Source organism: Eptatretus burgeri, chromosome 22, assembly GCF_056783735.1.
Source record: "Eptatretus burgeri isolate ZD-2024b chromosome 22, Ebu_testis_v1, whole genome shotgun sequence".
Lineage (NCBI taxonomy): Eukaryota > Metazoa > Chordata > Myxini > Myxiniformes > Myxinidae > Eptatretus > Eptatretus burgeri.
The window spans coordinates 1,039,131-1,055,821 of NC_140982.1; the positions used below are offsets into that span (position 1 = coordinate 1,039,131).

The 16,691-nt window shown below is 42.6% G+C and overlaps 2 protein-coding genes, 1 long non-coding RNA gene and 1 pseudogene across 9 annotated transcripts in view; 3 read left to right on the plus strand and 1 right to left on the minus strand.

The window, feature by feature from the left end:
- LOC147008029 (uncharacterized) overlaps positions 1-6,634 on the minus strand; it is a 12,292-nt gene extending 5,658 nt beyond the window's left edge. The window contains exon 1 of the long non-coding RNA XR_015053729.1: positions 6,537-6,634. This is a non-coding gene — a long non-coding RNA (uncharacterized LOC147008029). The remainder of the gene's footprint in view (positions 1-6,536) is intronic.
- LOC147008028 (uncharacterized) overlaps positions 1-8,248 on the plus strand; it is a 16,580-nt gene extending 8,332 nt beyond the window's left edge. For 3 of the 7 annotated variants that reach the window (XR_015053726.1, XR_015053724.1, XR_015053723.1), the window contains exons 2-4: positions 6,633-6,660; positions 6,761-6,892; positions 7,021-8,100. Coding sequence is in view for 1 of the 7 variants with exons in the window: in XM_085865979.1 (XP_085722105.1) it covers positions 6,633-6,660; positions 6,761-6,849; positions 7,021-7,277 (374 nt within the window). In the remaining 6 variants the exon portion in view is untranslated. Of the gene's footprint in view, positions 1-6,632; positions 6,893-7,020 lie in introns of all 7 variants that reach the window. The other 4 variants (XR_015053728.1, XM_085865979.1, XR_015053725.1 and 1 more) reach the window with 4 other exon arrangements.
- The window catches only part of LOC147008025 (nucleolar transcription factor 1-like), a 129,428-nt gene that overhangs the window by 72,005 nt on the left and 40,732 nt on the right, over positions 1-16,691 (plus strand). The gene's annotated exons all lie outside the window — the stretch shown is intronic.
- LOC147008030 (potassium channel subfamily K member 13-like) lies at positions 9,267-10,573 on the plus strand (annotated as a pseudogene).

The following is a 16,691-nucleotide window of genomic DNA, read 5'->3' on the forward strand; positions in this document are numbered from 1 at the left end:
TCTCATGCGCCAAAATTCCCTGTGTATGTTTGTGTAACGTTGTTAAGAACAGGAAGAAAAAAAAATTGGAAACAATTGGGAAGAGAGGACGGAGAACTGGAGATGAGGGTGCATTGAGTTGGAAGAGGGAGATTGTTACGTTGGGAAAGGGGGTGGGGATTGCGGACTTGGGGGGTGGGTTGTTATTGGGGTTGAGTACTTGGAGTTTGGGGTAGCTGAGGACTTGAAGAAGAAAGGGGGAGGGTATGAGCTGGCTTGGGGAAGGGAGGGCAGAGAAAGAACAGTTGGGACCGAGGGGTTTGAGGCTTTTGAGGGGGTGTAGTTGAGGACAATCCTGGACTAAATGGAGGAAATCGTCATCCTCATCTTCCCTTTCCCTGTTCCTGGACCCAATCTCTCCCTGGCGAGTTAAAATCCCCCATAATCACTACTCTTCCCTGACCACATGCCCTTTTGAATTATTCATGTTCTCTTCCTTCCTCCTCTTCCTTCCCACCTAGAAACCTGTAAAAGCATCCCACCAGTATCTTACTGTTTTTACAGTCTCTAATCTCTACCCACACAGAATTCTCAACATTTATTCCTTCCTTCATGTCACCCCTTTCTCTTGATGTAATGCTTTCATTTACCCAGATTGCTACTCCTCCTATTCTCTCCTTCCTATCACACCGATACACCTCGTAGCCTTATAATCCTGTCCTCCAGTTACTCTCCTCCTTAAACCATGTCTCACTCACTGCAACTATATCGTACTCCTCGTTATCTACTTTGGCTTCAAGCTCTTCCATCTTATCATTGAAACTTCTGCCATTGGTATAGAATATGTTTAACTTTCCCCTTCCTGAAATCCTATTTTCCTGCCTGGCCTTACTCATCCCAATTACTTCATCCGTTCCTTCCTTAATAGCTTCCCCACCCTCCGCTGACCTAAACAATCCTGAATTCGTTCCTCAATTCCCACTACAGACCTTGCTGCTCCCTTTATATTTAACACACGGCCATCGTTCCGGAAACAATCCCTTTGTCCCTTCAATGATTCCCGCTGCTTCCTAAATGTAAAACCTTCCTCCCGACACCATTCTTCCAGCCATTGGTTGACGTCTATTACTCTGCTCATAATTTCTATATTGTTTCCTAATCTTGGGAGGATCCCAGAAAACATGACTTCACAACCCTTTGCTTTCAGCCTCTTACCCAATGTCCTGCATCTATTTTTCAAAACTTCTGAGTAAACTTTCCCTTCATCATTCGCACCGAGGTGAACCACAACCATCTTCTTCCTGCCGTAACCCGATACAATATCGTTCACCCTTCCTTCAACGTCCCTAACTCCCGCTCCTTCACAACTACACAGAATCCTGTGTCTACAATCCTTCCTGCAGAATGAAGAATCCGCATGTTTAATAATCTCATCAACCACAAAAACTGTCTCCCATACCTCATGTCGAACAATTTATATTGCTGAACCTCCACCACTGCCTGCACCCGTTGCACCGTCACCACTTCCAATATCCTCAGCAACCTCAGTCCACAACCGCAACCATCTATTATCTCCAAATTTCTCACATTCTGCTACTTGCTATAAATTATCGATGCATTCCTTCAACCCGGTAATAACCTTCCTCAAGTGGACGATTTCCTCACACTTCCTACAACAATAATAACCCTCTGCTTCCCCCATTGTTGACGTGGCCCACATTGAGCAACTGTGACATTTTACGTACTCCTCGTCCTTTCTCCTTCGCTCTCTATTTGTAACCTTCTTCCCCCCCCACACTCCCAAGGCCCCAACTAACTTCATGCTAAACTTATCACAAGGCCTCGCCCTGCTTCTTTCAATAAACTAACTCAACTACCCGCTAAAACTGTTATGAACACAACACCAAACAAAAATAATAAGTACAGTTCCACAGACCCTGACACAAATCTCGATAACAAAATACGCAAAACGCTTTGGGACTTGAAACTTAGCTTCAGAGGGACTGGAAGGAGAGCTCGCCACCCAGTCGTCCTCGTGCGCCGACCACTGAACCGGAAGTCGGTCAGGAAGTGACGTCCTGTTTTGGGTACATGTCCGATGAGACATGTTTTGGGGTCCACGGAGTCTTTTGCATCCTTTGGGTCTTTGGGTCCTCAAGGTCTTTGGAGTCCTCATGGTCTTTTGTATCTTGTGGGTCTTCGGGGAATTTTAGGTCTTCAAGTTATTTTGGGTCTTTGTGATCTTTTGGGATCTATGGGGATTATTGTCTTTTTGGGTTCCTTCTTTGGGTTTTTTGGGGGTTTTGAGATTTGAAGGGTTCCTTCTCTCAACTGCTGTTTTCAGGTCTCCCCACAGGTGTTCAATGGCATTTGGATCTGGACTCAGTGCTGGCCACTTCAGAGCAGTCCAGCTTGCCAACATCCAGCCGAGGCGAGGATGGTACCATTGTCCTGGATTTAAGTTGCAACTTCAGATAAGAGTTGCTACAACAAGCCTGTAGTCAATATTGAGGAACTGAGCACTCCGGTAGACCCTACAATTCTGGACCATCCTTCAGCCACCATCAATGAGCACATGGTCAATCTCCTTTGCCACACCACCAACGTTGGAATACCAAGTCCAGCGATGAGCTTGTGGGCGCTGAAACCATGAACCAGCCACCGTCAGTCCGTGACTTCTTATAAAGTCAAGGAACTTAGTGGTATTCAGGTTCACAGTTCAAGACTCATGGGGACCAACACACGTCTCATAACCATCCCTATCAGTTCCAGTCGATGCAATGAAATCCCCCAAGACTAGAAGTGTATCTCGCCTGGTACACTGATCAACCACAGACTCGAGCGTGGTGTTGAATGCATCCTTCACGGTGAGACCACTCGCCTCAGTCGGAGCATAGACAGAGACCATGGAAATGTCACCTTCGGAGTGATGAATCATTAGTCTCATCATACGCTCATTAACCGGTGTTACCTCCATTATCGTTATCATTTTTTAAAGTGGCACTTCGAATTATGTCTCTTATTAATTACACAACACATCAGAAACACGAACACCGCACAGAATAAGTCCCGGTGAGGGTCGACAAACTCCGATCACTCTTTTTTATTGTGCTGAATGCACACCTGACGCACAAACACCCCTTTGAATGAACAATTATTCGATTGCAGTTGATTATGACTCAAAATCAGGCGGTGGTTGGATTGAGTGAGCTGATGTGCGGATCCTCTTCAATTGTTCCAGTCAATCGGATGGAAATTGAGGACGAATCTTCGATTTTCACAAGCGACGGACAGTTTGGCTGGGAGCAGGGTCTGGTAAAATAAATAAATAAATAAATTAATTAATAAACTTGATTTCAGACAGAAGGGACTTGGATTGAAGAAAAACAGGGAGTTCTCTTTGACGACATTTTAATGCTGAGTGGTGAGGATCCATCCATCCATCCATCCATTGGGGACCACACTCTGTGCAGAGCGTTGCTGCTGCTTCAACAGTCTCCTTGGCTATTGGACAATTCTGGACAGGTAACCACTCCGACACAGGATACCAGCATGCCGGCACTCATTTTGCCGACCTCGGAAGGATGACAGGCAGTCAACCCCACCTGGTATTAATTGAACAGCCGAGCAGGAACTTGAAGTCAGGATCCTCGGATTCCAAGCCCACCGCCCGAACCATGAATCCAACACCAGGCACAGGTAACGATCGAACGGCAAACTTGATTTTGATACCATCTCGGAACTCTTCGGGATGATTAAACCGGGGTTCGAACCCGCCAACCTTCCAGATGTATAGCAGGCACCGTCTACCATTACACCGGCAAGGCTTGTACGCACTGAATAAATATACAGACGTTTCAAAAGTAACAGTCAGAGCACTGAAGGACGAAATTCGTGTGTTTCAGGTGTTTGTTCATCTCAAAATAAGAATACCTGTTCCTGTTTACCTGCAGATAAATTTATCCTGCAAAGTTTCTTGTGAAAACCCCTGTGTGTGTTCATGCCAGATCTCTTGACTGTATAATTATGATGTATATCCTGTGTCAACGCACACACAAAATAATATTATAGCGAACGCAGTGAGCTTCATACTTAACGCGTGCACGTGAGAGAATAGGAAACAACAACAACAACAACAACACAATACCCCTGGTTATTTGGAATCCGTGTTGTTAGCTATGACCCTTTTACTTCCGGTTGTTGTTAAACGCTGTGCGGTGTATAAACACGATTGGGTTTTATTTCTATCTTGGGAATATTACTTAACGCGTGCACATGAGAGAATAGGAAACAACAAAAACAACACAATACCCTGGCAATTGTGAATCTGTGTCGTTGGCTATTACCCTTTTGCTTCCGTTTTTTTTTTTGCTTCTGTTTTTTTTTGTTTCCGGTTGTTGTCATGGGGATTGATGCATGCCGGGAGATAAAGGCATCATCGGAGACAAGAAATACCCAAATAATATCAGACATGGTGTATATTTCCTCCACTGATTTTAATAAAGATATCTCCCGCATCATCAAAAAATTATTTTTAATCGTGATTTACGTTATTTGATCGCTGATTCCGAATCCAGGCCGAAGTAACCGGAAATTGCGTAAACAGTTGTCAACAAGTTGTCGGTAAAGTCAGAAGCGAATGTAAGAAGAATACTTCATTCACTTCTAGTATTTATTTTTTCGGATGAGATCCTGTTCGAGACGGTGTAGTTGTTGTTGTGAAGGTAATGTTAAGATAGTATTTATTTTTTCATATGAGATCCTGTTCGAGACGGTGTAGTTGTTGTTGTGAAGGTAATGTTGAGGTAATATTTATTTTCTCAGATGAGATCCTGTTCCATGCGGTGTAGTTGTTGTTGTGAAGGTAATGTTGAGGTAATATTAATTTTTTTAGATGAGATCCTGTTCTAGGCGGTGTAGTTGTTGTTGTGAAGGTAATGTTAAGATAGTATTTATTTTTTCATATGAGATCCTGTTCGAGACGGTGTAGTTGTTGTTGTGAAGGTAATGTTGAGGTAATATTAATTTTTTCAGATGAGATCCTGTTCTAGGCGGTGTCGTTGTTGTTGTGAAGGTGATGTTGAGGTTTTTTTTTTAGATGAGATCCTGTTCTGGGCGGTGTAGTTGTTGTTGTGAAGGTAATGTTAAGGTAATATTTATTTTTGCAGATGAGATCCTGTTCTTGGCGGTGTAGTTGTTGTTGTGAAGGTAATGTTTAGGTCATATTTATTTTTGCAGATGAGATCCTGTTCTTGACGGTGCAGTTGTTGTTGTGAAGGTAATGTAAAGGTAATATTTATTTTTTTCAGATGAGATCCTGTTCTAGACGGTGTAGTTGTTGTTGTGAAGGTAATGTTAAGGTAATATTTATTTTTGCAGATGAGATCCTGTTCTAGACGGTGTAGTTGTTGTTGTGAAGGTAATGTTGAGGTCATATTTATTTTTTCAGATGAGATCCTGTTCTTGACGGTGTAGTTGTTGTTGTGAAGGTAATGTTTAGGTAATATTTATTTTTGCAGATGAGAATCTGTTCTTGACGGTGTAGTTGTTGTTGTGAAGGTAATGTTTAGGTAATATTTATTTTTGCAGATGAGATCCTGTTCTTGACGGTGCAGTTGTTGTTGTGACCGTAATGTTGAGGTAATATTTATTTTTTCAGATGAGATCCTGTTCTAGGCGGTGTAGTTGTTGTTGTGAAGGTAATGTTGAGGTTTAATGTTGAGGTAATATATATTTTTTTAAATGAGATCCTGTTCTAGGCGGTGTAGTTGTTGTTGTGAAGGTAATGTTAAGATAGTATTTATTTTTTCAGATGAGATCCTGTTCTAGACGGTGTAGTTGTTGTTGTGAAGGTAATCTTAAGGTAATATTTATTTTTGCAGATGAGATCCTGTTCTAGATGGTGTAGTTGTTGTTGTGAAGGTAATCTTAAAGTAATATTTATTTTTGCAGATGAGATCCTGTTCTAGACGGTGTAGTTGTTGTGAAGGTAATGTTGAGGTAATATTTATTTTTTCAGATGAGATCCTGTTGTAGGCGGTGTAGTTGTTGTTGTGAAAGTAATGTTTAGGTAATATTTATTTTTGCAGATGAGATCCTGTTCTTGACGGTGCAGTTGTTGTTGTGACCGTAATGTAAAGGTAATATTTATTTTTTCAGATGAGATCTTGTTGTAGGCGGTGTAGTTGTTGTTGTGAAAGTAATGTTTAGGTAATATTTATTTTTGCAGATGAGATCCTGTTCTTGACGGTGCAGTTGTTGTTGTGACCGTAATGTTGAGGTAATATTTATTTTTTCATCGCAAAAAGATGGTTTAATTTGATATATTTAAGAAGCGAATGTAAGAAGAATTCCACGTTCGCTTCTGGGCTTTGCCTATTCCATATTATAGATTAGTGCATGTCCGTAGGTGTGTGGCCGTACGTGCAAAAAATAATCATAATAACTTTAAAACCGCGAGCCAGAAACGCCAACCACACAGGCCGTTCCTTCGCTCTCGCGACAACCACACTTCCACACACACAGTTAATTAAAATCCAAATTAAAATCAACTTTACCTCCCTGTCTTTGCTTGCCATGACATTCGCTGCCATTGACCATTGCCACTCCTCATTTCCTCCTCATTTCCGTGTTTTCCTTCCTGCTGCCCGCAGCGATTTGTGCCGTGAAGCGTCGTCTTCGGTAAGTGGAGGATGTTTTGAGTTCTTGGGTTCGTTTTACTCGAAGTCACGACGTGTTACCCTCAACGATGCGGCGATTCTCTCTTTCTCTCTCCATCAAGCTCGAGATTAACCGCAAGCCGGGCCCCTCGCCCGGGCACGATCAAGGCCCGGTACACAGAGGAAAGTCATCACAACCTCCTTCACCTCGGTAAACGGACAGCTCGTGGCTGCAGAGGGACGCAGCGTGACGGGTACAACGTGCAACCGGAGTTTTACATCCACACGACACATCGCTCCTCACCTTGCACACACCTGTCGGTTACAACGGGTATTGTCAGGTTGGGCTTGCCATGATGCTCGTATTGTGTTCTCCACACAGGTCGAACCGACGCGATGCCGGATAACGCCGGTGAGACGCTTCCTGGGACGAACTCGCTGCCGCCGTGCTGGAACAATACCTGTATCTGTATCGTCCTGCTCAGCGCACTCGTCTTGCACTACCTGCTCTCCCTGGTCGGAATCGCCGTGATCTTGGCAATCGAGGCTTGGGAGGCCGACGACGCCTGGCGTCGTCATCAATGGCGTCAACGGCTCGAGTTGTTCCGACAAGAGCACAACATCAGTCACGAGGAGTAGCGGTGCTTCCTGCGTGACCTGCAACAAAATCAGCTATAGACCCGGACGGCTCGGACACCCCGTTGTGACCGGCGGTTCGTTGGCACCGCACGTTTCGAGGGTCGGTGGTTTGCGAGTTCACTTTGGTGCTTCACACCGCAACTTCCCGAGCAGTGATCTCAGACGGAGACCAAAGTTTGGGATTTTCTCCCTTTATCTCGTTTATCAAAAATGATTTGTCATATAAAAACCCAATAAAAGTTGATGCCATTTGCAGCCAAAGTTGAAACGGTTCTCTCTTGGGTTGGGAGTGACATGGTTATGTTTATACGTGTGCCATGGAACCTACGTGTTATCATAATAAGAGACTGGAAGCTCCCTGGATGCCACCCACACTCGGTGGTATCAAGGTTTGAGTGCCCACTCTGAGTGTGGGAGGTTGGTGGTTCAAACCCTGGTTGAGTCACATTAACACTTTAAAAAATGGTACGTGCTGCTTCCTCGCTTGATGCTCAGCATTTAAAAAAAAATGAGGATAGAGCACTCTGGGAAGGCAATGGCAAACCACCCAGTGTAACCGTTGCCAAGAAACTGCTTCGGCAACACCGACGCCCTGTGAAGAGTACGGTACAGTCGTGGCCAAACATATTGTCACCCTTGTGCACTTTATTCAAATAACTCGCAATTTTCTTGAAAAATGTGTTGAAATTGAGAAAAGTATTTTGTTTCCACAATTCTTGATTTCACTGTTAATGTTACAGAACCTTTGTTTTTGATTCAGAACTTAATAAATCCTTTTAAATCGGAAAATAAAAATAAATGGCATTGATAAAATTATTGACACCCTCGACTTAATATTTGGTATCACGGCTTTTTGGACAAAATCAATGCAGTCAAGCGCTTCCTTTCGCCATGAATGAGCTTCCTACTCCTCTCAACTGGCAGGATGACCCACTCTTTTTGTACAAACCGCTCCAGTTCTCCCAGATTTGAAGGGTACCTTCTCCAAACTGCTGTTTTCAGATCTCCCCACAGGTGTTCAATGGGATTTAGATCTGGACTCATTGCTGCCTACTTCGGAACAGTCCGGTGTTTTATCTTGAACCATTCCTGGGTGCTTTTTGAAGTGTGTTTGGGGTCGTTGTCCTGCTGCAAGACCCATGACCTTCAATGGAGACCCAGCTTTCTGACACTGGGTTGAACATTGTGCTTCAAATGCTTCCTTGGTAATCTCCTGATTTCATGATGTCATGCACACACTCAAGGTACCCAGTGCCAGAGGCAGCACAGCAACCCTAAAACATCACTGAACCTCCTCCATGTTTGATTGGAGGGAGGGTGTTCTTTTCTTTGAAGGGTTCGTTTTGTTTTCTGTAAACATGGAGATGATGTGCTTTACCAAAAATGTCTAGTTTGTACTCATCTGTCCACAGGACATTCTCCCAGAAGGATTTTGGTTTGTTCATGTGTGTTTTGGCAAACTCCAGTCGAGGCTTTCTTACCTCTCTCTCTCTCTCTCTCTCTCTCTCTCTCTCTCTCTCTCTCTCTCTCTCTCTCTCTCTCTCTCTCTCTCTCTCTCTCTCTCTCTCTCTCTCTCTCTCTCTCTCTCTCTCTCTCTCTCTGTCTCTCTCTCTCTCTCTCTCTCTCTCTCTCTCCAGTGAGGTTCTCCTGGGTCTCCCACCATAGAACCCCCTTTCATTGAGTTGGCGACGGATGGTGCGAGTTGAAACTGTCGTACCTCATGTCTGAAGGTCAGCTTGAATCTGTATGGCAGTTGATCGAGGTGCTTCCTCCACCATTCAAACAATCCTTCGCTGCAATCTTCCATCAAGTTTTCTCTTGCGGCCACGTCCAGGGAAGTTGGCTACAGTGCCATGGGCCTTAAACTTCCTGATGGACACAGGAACATCAAGGTATTTGTAGATGGACCAGTAGCTTTGAGGTTGTCCATGCTTGGCTACAATGTTGTGTCTGATCTCCTCAGACAATTCTCTAGTTTTCTTTCTTCTGTCCAGAATCACCTGCTTGAAATCTAATTATTTCGAACAACTTCTTAAAGGTGCCAATTATATTGTCCGGGCCATTTTAGGATTTCTACGTGGATTCTCAAAGTATTTGGTGCGTCTCAGTGATAGTTCAAACCGTCGACCTCCCAGACTTGAGAGTGGACGCTCCAAACGTTACACCACCAGGTCTGTTACTTTGAGAAAACCTTTAGGAATCGATGTTTTAAGGTTGAAATGCACCTGCTCTGGAAGTGCCGATGACGTCATTCCATTTATGGTACACCTGGTCTGTTTTCTTTCTTGTAAAGGGAATGAGATAAACTTCTGAACCTTCGTGATCACTGAAGATGTTGTGCATGAATTTCATGCATGACACACTGGTGGTCTTCAATGTACTTGTACATGCGTTTCAATGATATTAGTTATTGGACCATGGACAAACGTACAGTATACGTGGGATTTGAACCTGTGGTTATATGAGAATTTGTACAAACAGACACACCTGAACTTTTCTTCTGCAGATTTTGGAATGAGCACCCCTGCAACTACAGCTGGGAAGGTCTTTCTTATTTTCTATGGTCTTTTTGGTTGCTCGGCCACCATCCTATTCATCGACTCGTTTCTGGAGCGCGTTTCCTCGTTGATCGAGTGCTGCTTGTGCCGAGCTCGCTGTGATGCCCTCTTCAGGTTCACTCGCACCGACACCGCCGTTGTCGGGGTCACCCGCTGGTCTCTGCGACATGAATCTGTGAGCAGCACCAGTTTGAGAGAAGAGGCTCCATCAGTCTTCTTCGTCGCTCTCAAGCTCATCTTCGTTGCCCTGCTGCTTTCTTGTTGCGCTTCAGCCATGTATAGCTGTACAGAAGGCTGGACCTTCCTGGACTCGTTTTATTTCAGCTTTGTCGCGTTCAGCACCATCGGCTTTGGCGACCTCGTTCCCTGTCAGAGAGCCGGTTACCAAAGTCAAGTCCTTTCCCAGTTAGCTAACCTTTTGTGCATCTTTTTGGGTGTCTGCTGTGTCGACTTGCTCTTCAATGCCATATCCATACTCATCTGGGACTCTCTCAACCTGCTCTTGGCTTCTCTTGAAAACTACATCGCCAAACGAAGGGCTTGGAGGAGTGGTGACATGTTGCACAGCGGCGGCAGCCATGCTCCGTCGAGCAAGACGTCGAAGACCTCTTCAGCTTGTCCAGACCTTCTTTCATCGGGACACTGGTCTCGCTCCTAAAAATACCCACCACCGAAGTGCAACACCAGCAGACGATGGCGTTCCGTGTGTGAAGTTTTCCCTTTGCTGGTTCTCCTTAGGAGATGCACACCTCACCGTGTACACACTTATTCCATTTAAATTTGAGGTGTGCTCCATAACCACTGAACAATCGCTGAGGGTATTGTTTTGGTTCCGATTTACAATAGGTGATGAAATAGCTCCTCCACGAGCCTCGACGTGTGTGAATATTTGTCTGCCACTGTTTTCTCACAAATTAAGTAAACACTGCATTCCACTTTCGTGGGTGTCCACTTTAAATGGAAAAAAACCCCCCAAAACATTGGGCTTACATTCTTATCCATCAACATCATCTCTTGTGTCCATCTTGCATTCATCACCGCAGTTGTTGTGGGCTTCCACCACGGAACCTACAAGATGTTGCAGATGCGAAACACAAACCCGGGTAAACATCAATCCCTCCGCCAACCATTCTATGCTCCATTCGTCACATTGCAAAAAGACATTCTTCTTCCACAGCTGGCCAAAGTCATGGTGTTGTCCATCTCGGCCTTCTCGGATAGTTGGACTTTCATCGTCTCGGTTTTGTCGTCCTGTTTCTCTTCTTCCCCCCAAGCTGTTTCTCTTCTTCCCCTGACCCTAACAGCTTGATATATTTCCAATCGTATGCTGTACTTACCTCGACTTTGATTAATTTGGAGGTGAAAGTCAAAGTCGATGTGAACACTTTCTCACATAAACATAACGCAACACGGGCCGCGGTGAATCATTCACTGGGCCTCGCAATGAACAATGAACAACCGTCCATCTGCCACCCAGACGATTGTTCCCACCAATGCAAACCATTCAACCAGAAGGCACGTGATGTGATCGGTGGGTAAATCGAAACATGTGGAGTGTGACGAGCACTCCCTTGATCTCCACTGGACATAGTCCTACACCAAAGCATCACCTCAAACCCATAGGCCTCAGCCCGGCGACTCTGTCAAACAGACAAAGATTACATGGTCAACATCAGTTAAATATGAAATGGAGCCGCCGATCTGGATTTCGGGCTTATTTGCCCTCATCAGGACGGCATACTGATAAATATCTAAACAAGCCGGTAGGCGGACATCGGTAGTCGACTACCCAAGAGAACCTGACGCGATGGGCCTGTTCGATGGGGAATGACCTGAGAATTAAGCACAAGAAAATTCATGATTCCAGCTTCAAGGGTTAATGCTGCAGATTGTTTTTTCGTTAAAATACCCCCACATTTAGAGGTTTTTCGGCCGTTGCTAGGCAACGGAGGGGTCCATAGCAACGGTTCTTTATCACACATAACTAGGACATACCATGAACCAACCATACCAGTTTCATGTATATCTGACTCAAAGTCTCTGAGATATAAGAACTTCGTTTTTTTATTGTTTTTGACCAGGGTTCATTCAAAGTCTATCTTCTCCGACAGTTTTCATAGGATTCGGCTGGAAATTTTGACAATATGGCTGAATGTACTGCCCACAGTCGCTCGTGGCCCGATTTTTGATTTTCGAAAAAATAATTTTTTCATGATTTTTCAAAAATTTCAAAGTCCCGTTGCTAGGCAACGGTGGTGTCCATAGCAACGGTTCTCATTTGCACACAACTAGGTCATGGTATGAACCTTCCAACCAAGTTTCATCGAAATCGCCATTGTATTAACTGAAATCACCATTTTAAATACTGATAATAAGGGGAGAACAAATCTCAAAAAAAAAAATTTGAATTTTTTTTTTTTTCGACTTGATCGACTACCCAACAATGATGACATTCGTCGTTTATGCATCAGACGCACCTCCTGACTGTCATGATGAGTATTGCCGCGGATTATGTTTCACACGGCAAAACCGCATAATCCGCAAATAATAACCGGCTGTCTGCCACCCAGATGATTGTTCGGCCCTCCGCCCTCCGCCCACCCCCCGCCGAGGTAATTTGTCCCTGGCAGCCCCTCCAAAATGTTCATGCTGATCAGATGTAGCGTTCCACATATACAATTATGACGTCATAACGAAGGCACCTATGACATAATAAAATCACACTTATTCCTCATGAGGAGTACTTGCCGTGTGCTAAGTTTCAATTTTTTTTCACATTTTTCCAACATGGCTGCCAAACCACGTCACCTATGACGACATAATTATCATTAAACATTCCACACGAGTAGTTGCAACTATGGTGAAAAATTTTCTCTCAATCCGACAGGCGGTTGCGGAGAAAAACACGAAAGTTATGTGCGGACGAACAAACAAGCAAGAAAAAGGATCCCACTTGCAAAATCCACCCCCTTTCCAAAAGGTTGCCATGGATACATCAAATTGTCTGTGCTCCAAATTTATACATTTTGGGTGTGAAAAGGAAGAATTGATTCAATGTTGGTGAAGATTCGGATTCGGAGCCGACAGCTGGAAATTTTGAAGTTGTCTTCACCACCAAGAGATGGGGTCAAACAGAATATATAGCACGATATCTCAAAAAGTTGTGGACGGATTCGGACCAAACTTGGTGGCCATGTTGGATGTGGGACAAAGAAGAATTGTTTAGATTTTGGTGAAGATCCGGATTCGGAGCCGACTACTGGAAATTTTGAAGTTGTCTTCACCATTGAGAGATGGGGTCTAACAGAATATATAGCACGATATCTCAAAAAGTTGTGGACCGATTCGAACCAAACTTGGTGGACATGTTGGTGTGTGACAAAGATAGAATTTAATTATTTATTTAATTATTTGTTTTCCTAATTGATTTCTATACTTCCGAAAGTGATTTTTTTGTGACAGAAAGTGGTTATTTTGTATTTAACATTTCCGGAAGTGATTTTAAAACTCTTTCTGGAACTTTTTTTCCTTTTATTCATGACCCGAAGTGATTATTTATTTATTTATTTATTTCCCAAAGTGATTTGCTCACACTTTTTAAATTCTCTTGTGTTGTCGGTGAGAGCCCTTTTTCGCGTCATTGTGGTTCGGGCAAAAAAACACAGTGAGGGAGCTTTTTTTAATCAGGGAAGAGACTTTAAAAGCTCCCTAAAGCTCCCTTTGGAAGAGAGCTCAGAAGCTCAGCAACCCTTTTTGCATCCTTGGTTTCTGATTGGCTGATGACACTGGCAGGAATTGGCTGCTTCATTAACACCTTTTAATTGGCTCATTTTTTCACATTCATATCTCCGTACGAATCCCAAATTTGGAGCACTCAACTTCAAATGTTACCCTCGAAGGTGTTAAAGTTTGGGTGCGTTATCTCATCAGGAATCAAACCTACATTTATTTTTGCGGTTTATGCAGCCATCTTTTGTTGAATGGATCTCAAGTTACACTCACATAAGTGCAAAAACGCCCTCTACCATGTGTTAAAATTTCCCAAAGATGAGGTAGTGAAGACTATTTTCTATTTGTACTTCCTGCTTTTCCTTGTTGGAACATCGCAGCACACTGTGCGGTTGCGCCAAAATATATACATCGCCTCAAACGTTATCGCTTATAACTTTTTTTTATGGTGAACAAAGTTCAGATGTTGGTATATTTTCTGAAACAGAAGGCAAATGCGATTCTCTTGTGTATATATTTTTTAATGACGAAGGAGGTGCAATTATTGACACTTTGACCCGAGAAATGAGCCACAAAAAATGCAGTAAACTCAGCAGAGTGAAAAACTCCTCCGATATGTTTGGGGCCTAAATTAGACATTTCAATAAAAATGTATTTCTAAACGGATTTGAGTGCTGTAAAATACATTTCCGGATTAGTTTTTGTCGAGGGAGTCGAATTTGAGGTTGTTTTCCCCGTTTGATTGCTAATTAAGCAAGTAATTATCGATTGAAAAAAATCGAGATTGATCGCTTTTTTTTTGGCTCTGCTGAGCTTGTTTTATTTTAGGGCGTACAGTTACGAGTGAGCACTTTTTGAAGTCAGCTCATCGTTCCGCACACGAAGATATCAATTGTTTCGTGATTCCACCAAAAAAATTAACCATAACCCGATTTTCAGTGGTGCAAAACAGTGATTTTCAAAGGTAACCTCCCACATTGAAATCCATATGCTAGTTACTTTTTTGTCGTCGAAACAGATTCTGACCTTCATTTTTCGATTTGATGAGTAATTAGTGATTGAAATTCTGTAAATTTTTCGACACATTGGCTCCAATCGATTTATTGTAAGGGCCACTCCGACGAATGACCGCTTGTTGGAATCGCCTTATGGAGCTGCACAAAATGATGCATTTCCTTTGTTGATATTACAAAGTTAAAAAATTTAACCCGAACCCTAACTGTAACCCGAGCTTTTCAACTTGTGATTTTATACACTTAAAAAGTATGTATGAAGCTGAAACTACATCCATATATACCTCAAAATTGGGCCGAAGACATACTGATGTATGAACATTGTAATTGCTTCGGTTTAAAAATGACATCCAATCTCTGACAGGCAAAAACGATGATTTTCAGATGACTAAATTGGACTCATTTTTCCACCATATTTTGAAACATATAAATGCTACATCAAATATTGAACTCTTTGCAAGTTCACAAGGACGTCCTCAATCATGTGTTAAAATTTCATGGACCTGCAACATAAAGTAATAAAGTTATGATCTGAACACCGATGATAATCTGAACCGTGCAAAACAGTCCAGTCGGGTGTATTTTTGTTGTACGATCGAAAATAAGCAAATAGGAGCCAAAATTTAAACAGCAGGTGGTTTTTTTTTGGTCCTTTTTGGTCCCTCGAGATGTTTTTTGGTGCTGTTTTGGTACTTTTTTTCCAGAAAATGGCATCACACTGCAGAGAAAGAAGTCAACGATACGTAATGTAAATTGCAGAAATGTACCTTACGACATCGTGCCGTAAAGCATTGTTTGATACTTTGTGGTGTTTTTTTTCGTACTTTTTTGGCAAAAAATTGAGGTTACGATTCGGGAATTTTCTTTCTCTGACCAAAAGTAATCTAAAAATGTTTAAAAGTAGTTACATGTTACGATTTTGGTCATTTTTAGCTTGCCTGTTCGAAGAACAGAGCTATAGCGATACCCTCGGCGTGAGCGTGAGAATGAAAATGTTAAAGTTTTTGGTGCAAGTTATTTAGAAGCTTGCCATTCATTTAATATGTGTACTAGGATGCTGATATTTGGCATGGAGGTTCCTTTGGGGTATATTATTGATGCGGTGAAGTTGAAAAAAAAATTTCAAATGTTTTAAATTTTTGACCTGTTTTGAACTTCACTTGTTTTGTAGCACATCAACATTAAAGTTTTTGGTGCAAGTTATTTTTTAGAAGCTTGCCATTCATTTAATGTGTACTAGGATGCTGATATTTGGCATGGAGGTTCCTTTGGGGTATACTATTGGTGTCGTGAAGTTGAAATTAACAAATGATTTTTTTTTTTTAATTTCAACCTAAGATGGTGTCAAAGCCACCCAATGCTCACCTGTTTATACTAGACGCTTGCCATTCTTTTAACATGTGTACTAGTTTACTGATTACAATATACAAATACATAGATTGCTTTAAAATTATTTGGATCAGACTTCGCTGCAATGCTTTATAAAAAATATTATTAGGCTAGTCTTTTAAAAACGATAAATGTAGAAACAGTCGAGCATTGGGTGGCTTTGACACCAACTCTCTGGTTGTAACATGGCTAGGCACCGTTATTTTGTCTGAATCTCGATGTTGCCCGACCTTAAATCGCAAGCAGCAAGTGTGATTGGTCGAGACGGTGTACAGTTGTGCCACAATGCTGCGAAAGTGAAGGTTTTTGAAAGTACAAACAAGGCGATTTGTGTTCTTCAAGGTTCAAAATATTGTTGCAGTGACGCGGTTCATCCATTGTTAATTAAACAATGGTCATGGGGGAAGGAAACACGAGGATGACAATGAATAAAAGTACGAAACTAGAACAGTACTCGGTGGTACAGTGCATACCTCCGCCAGGCTAAACAGTTTGTATCCCACTGATAGGTCGAATCTGGATCCGGACCTGAACCAAAATCGAATCGGCTAGTTTTTGTCACCTGCTAACTCATCCACCATGATTTATCATAACTTGTCCATAACTTTTTGAAACATGGTGCTGCAGTATGTGTCGATTTTTTGCCCTACCTCTCAAAGGTGAAGAATCACTTTGAAAATTCTCGTATCTGGATTTGGATCTTCACCAAAATCGAATCGATTCGT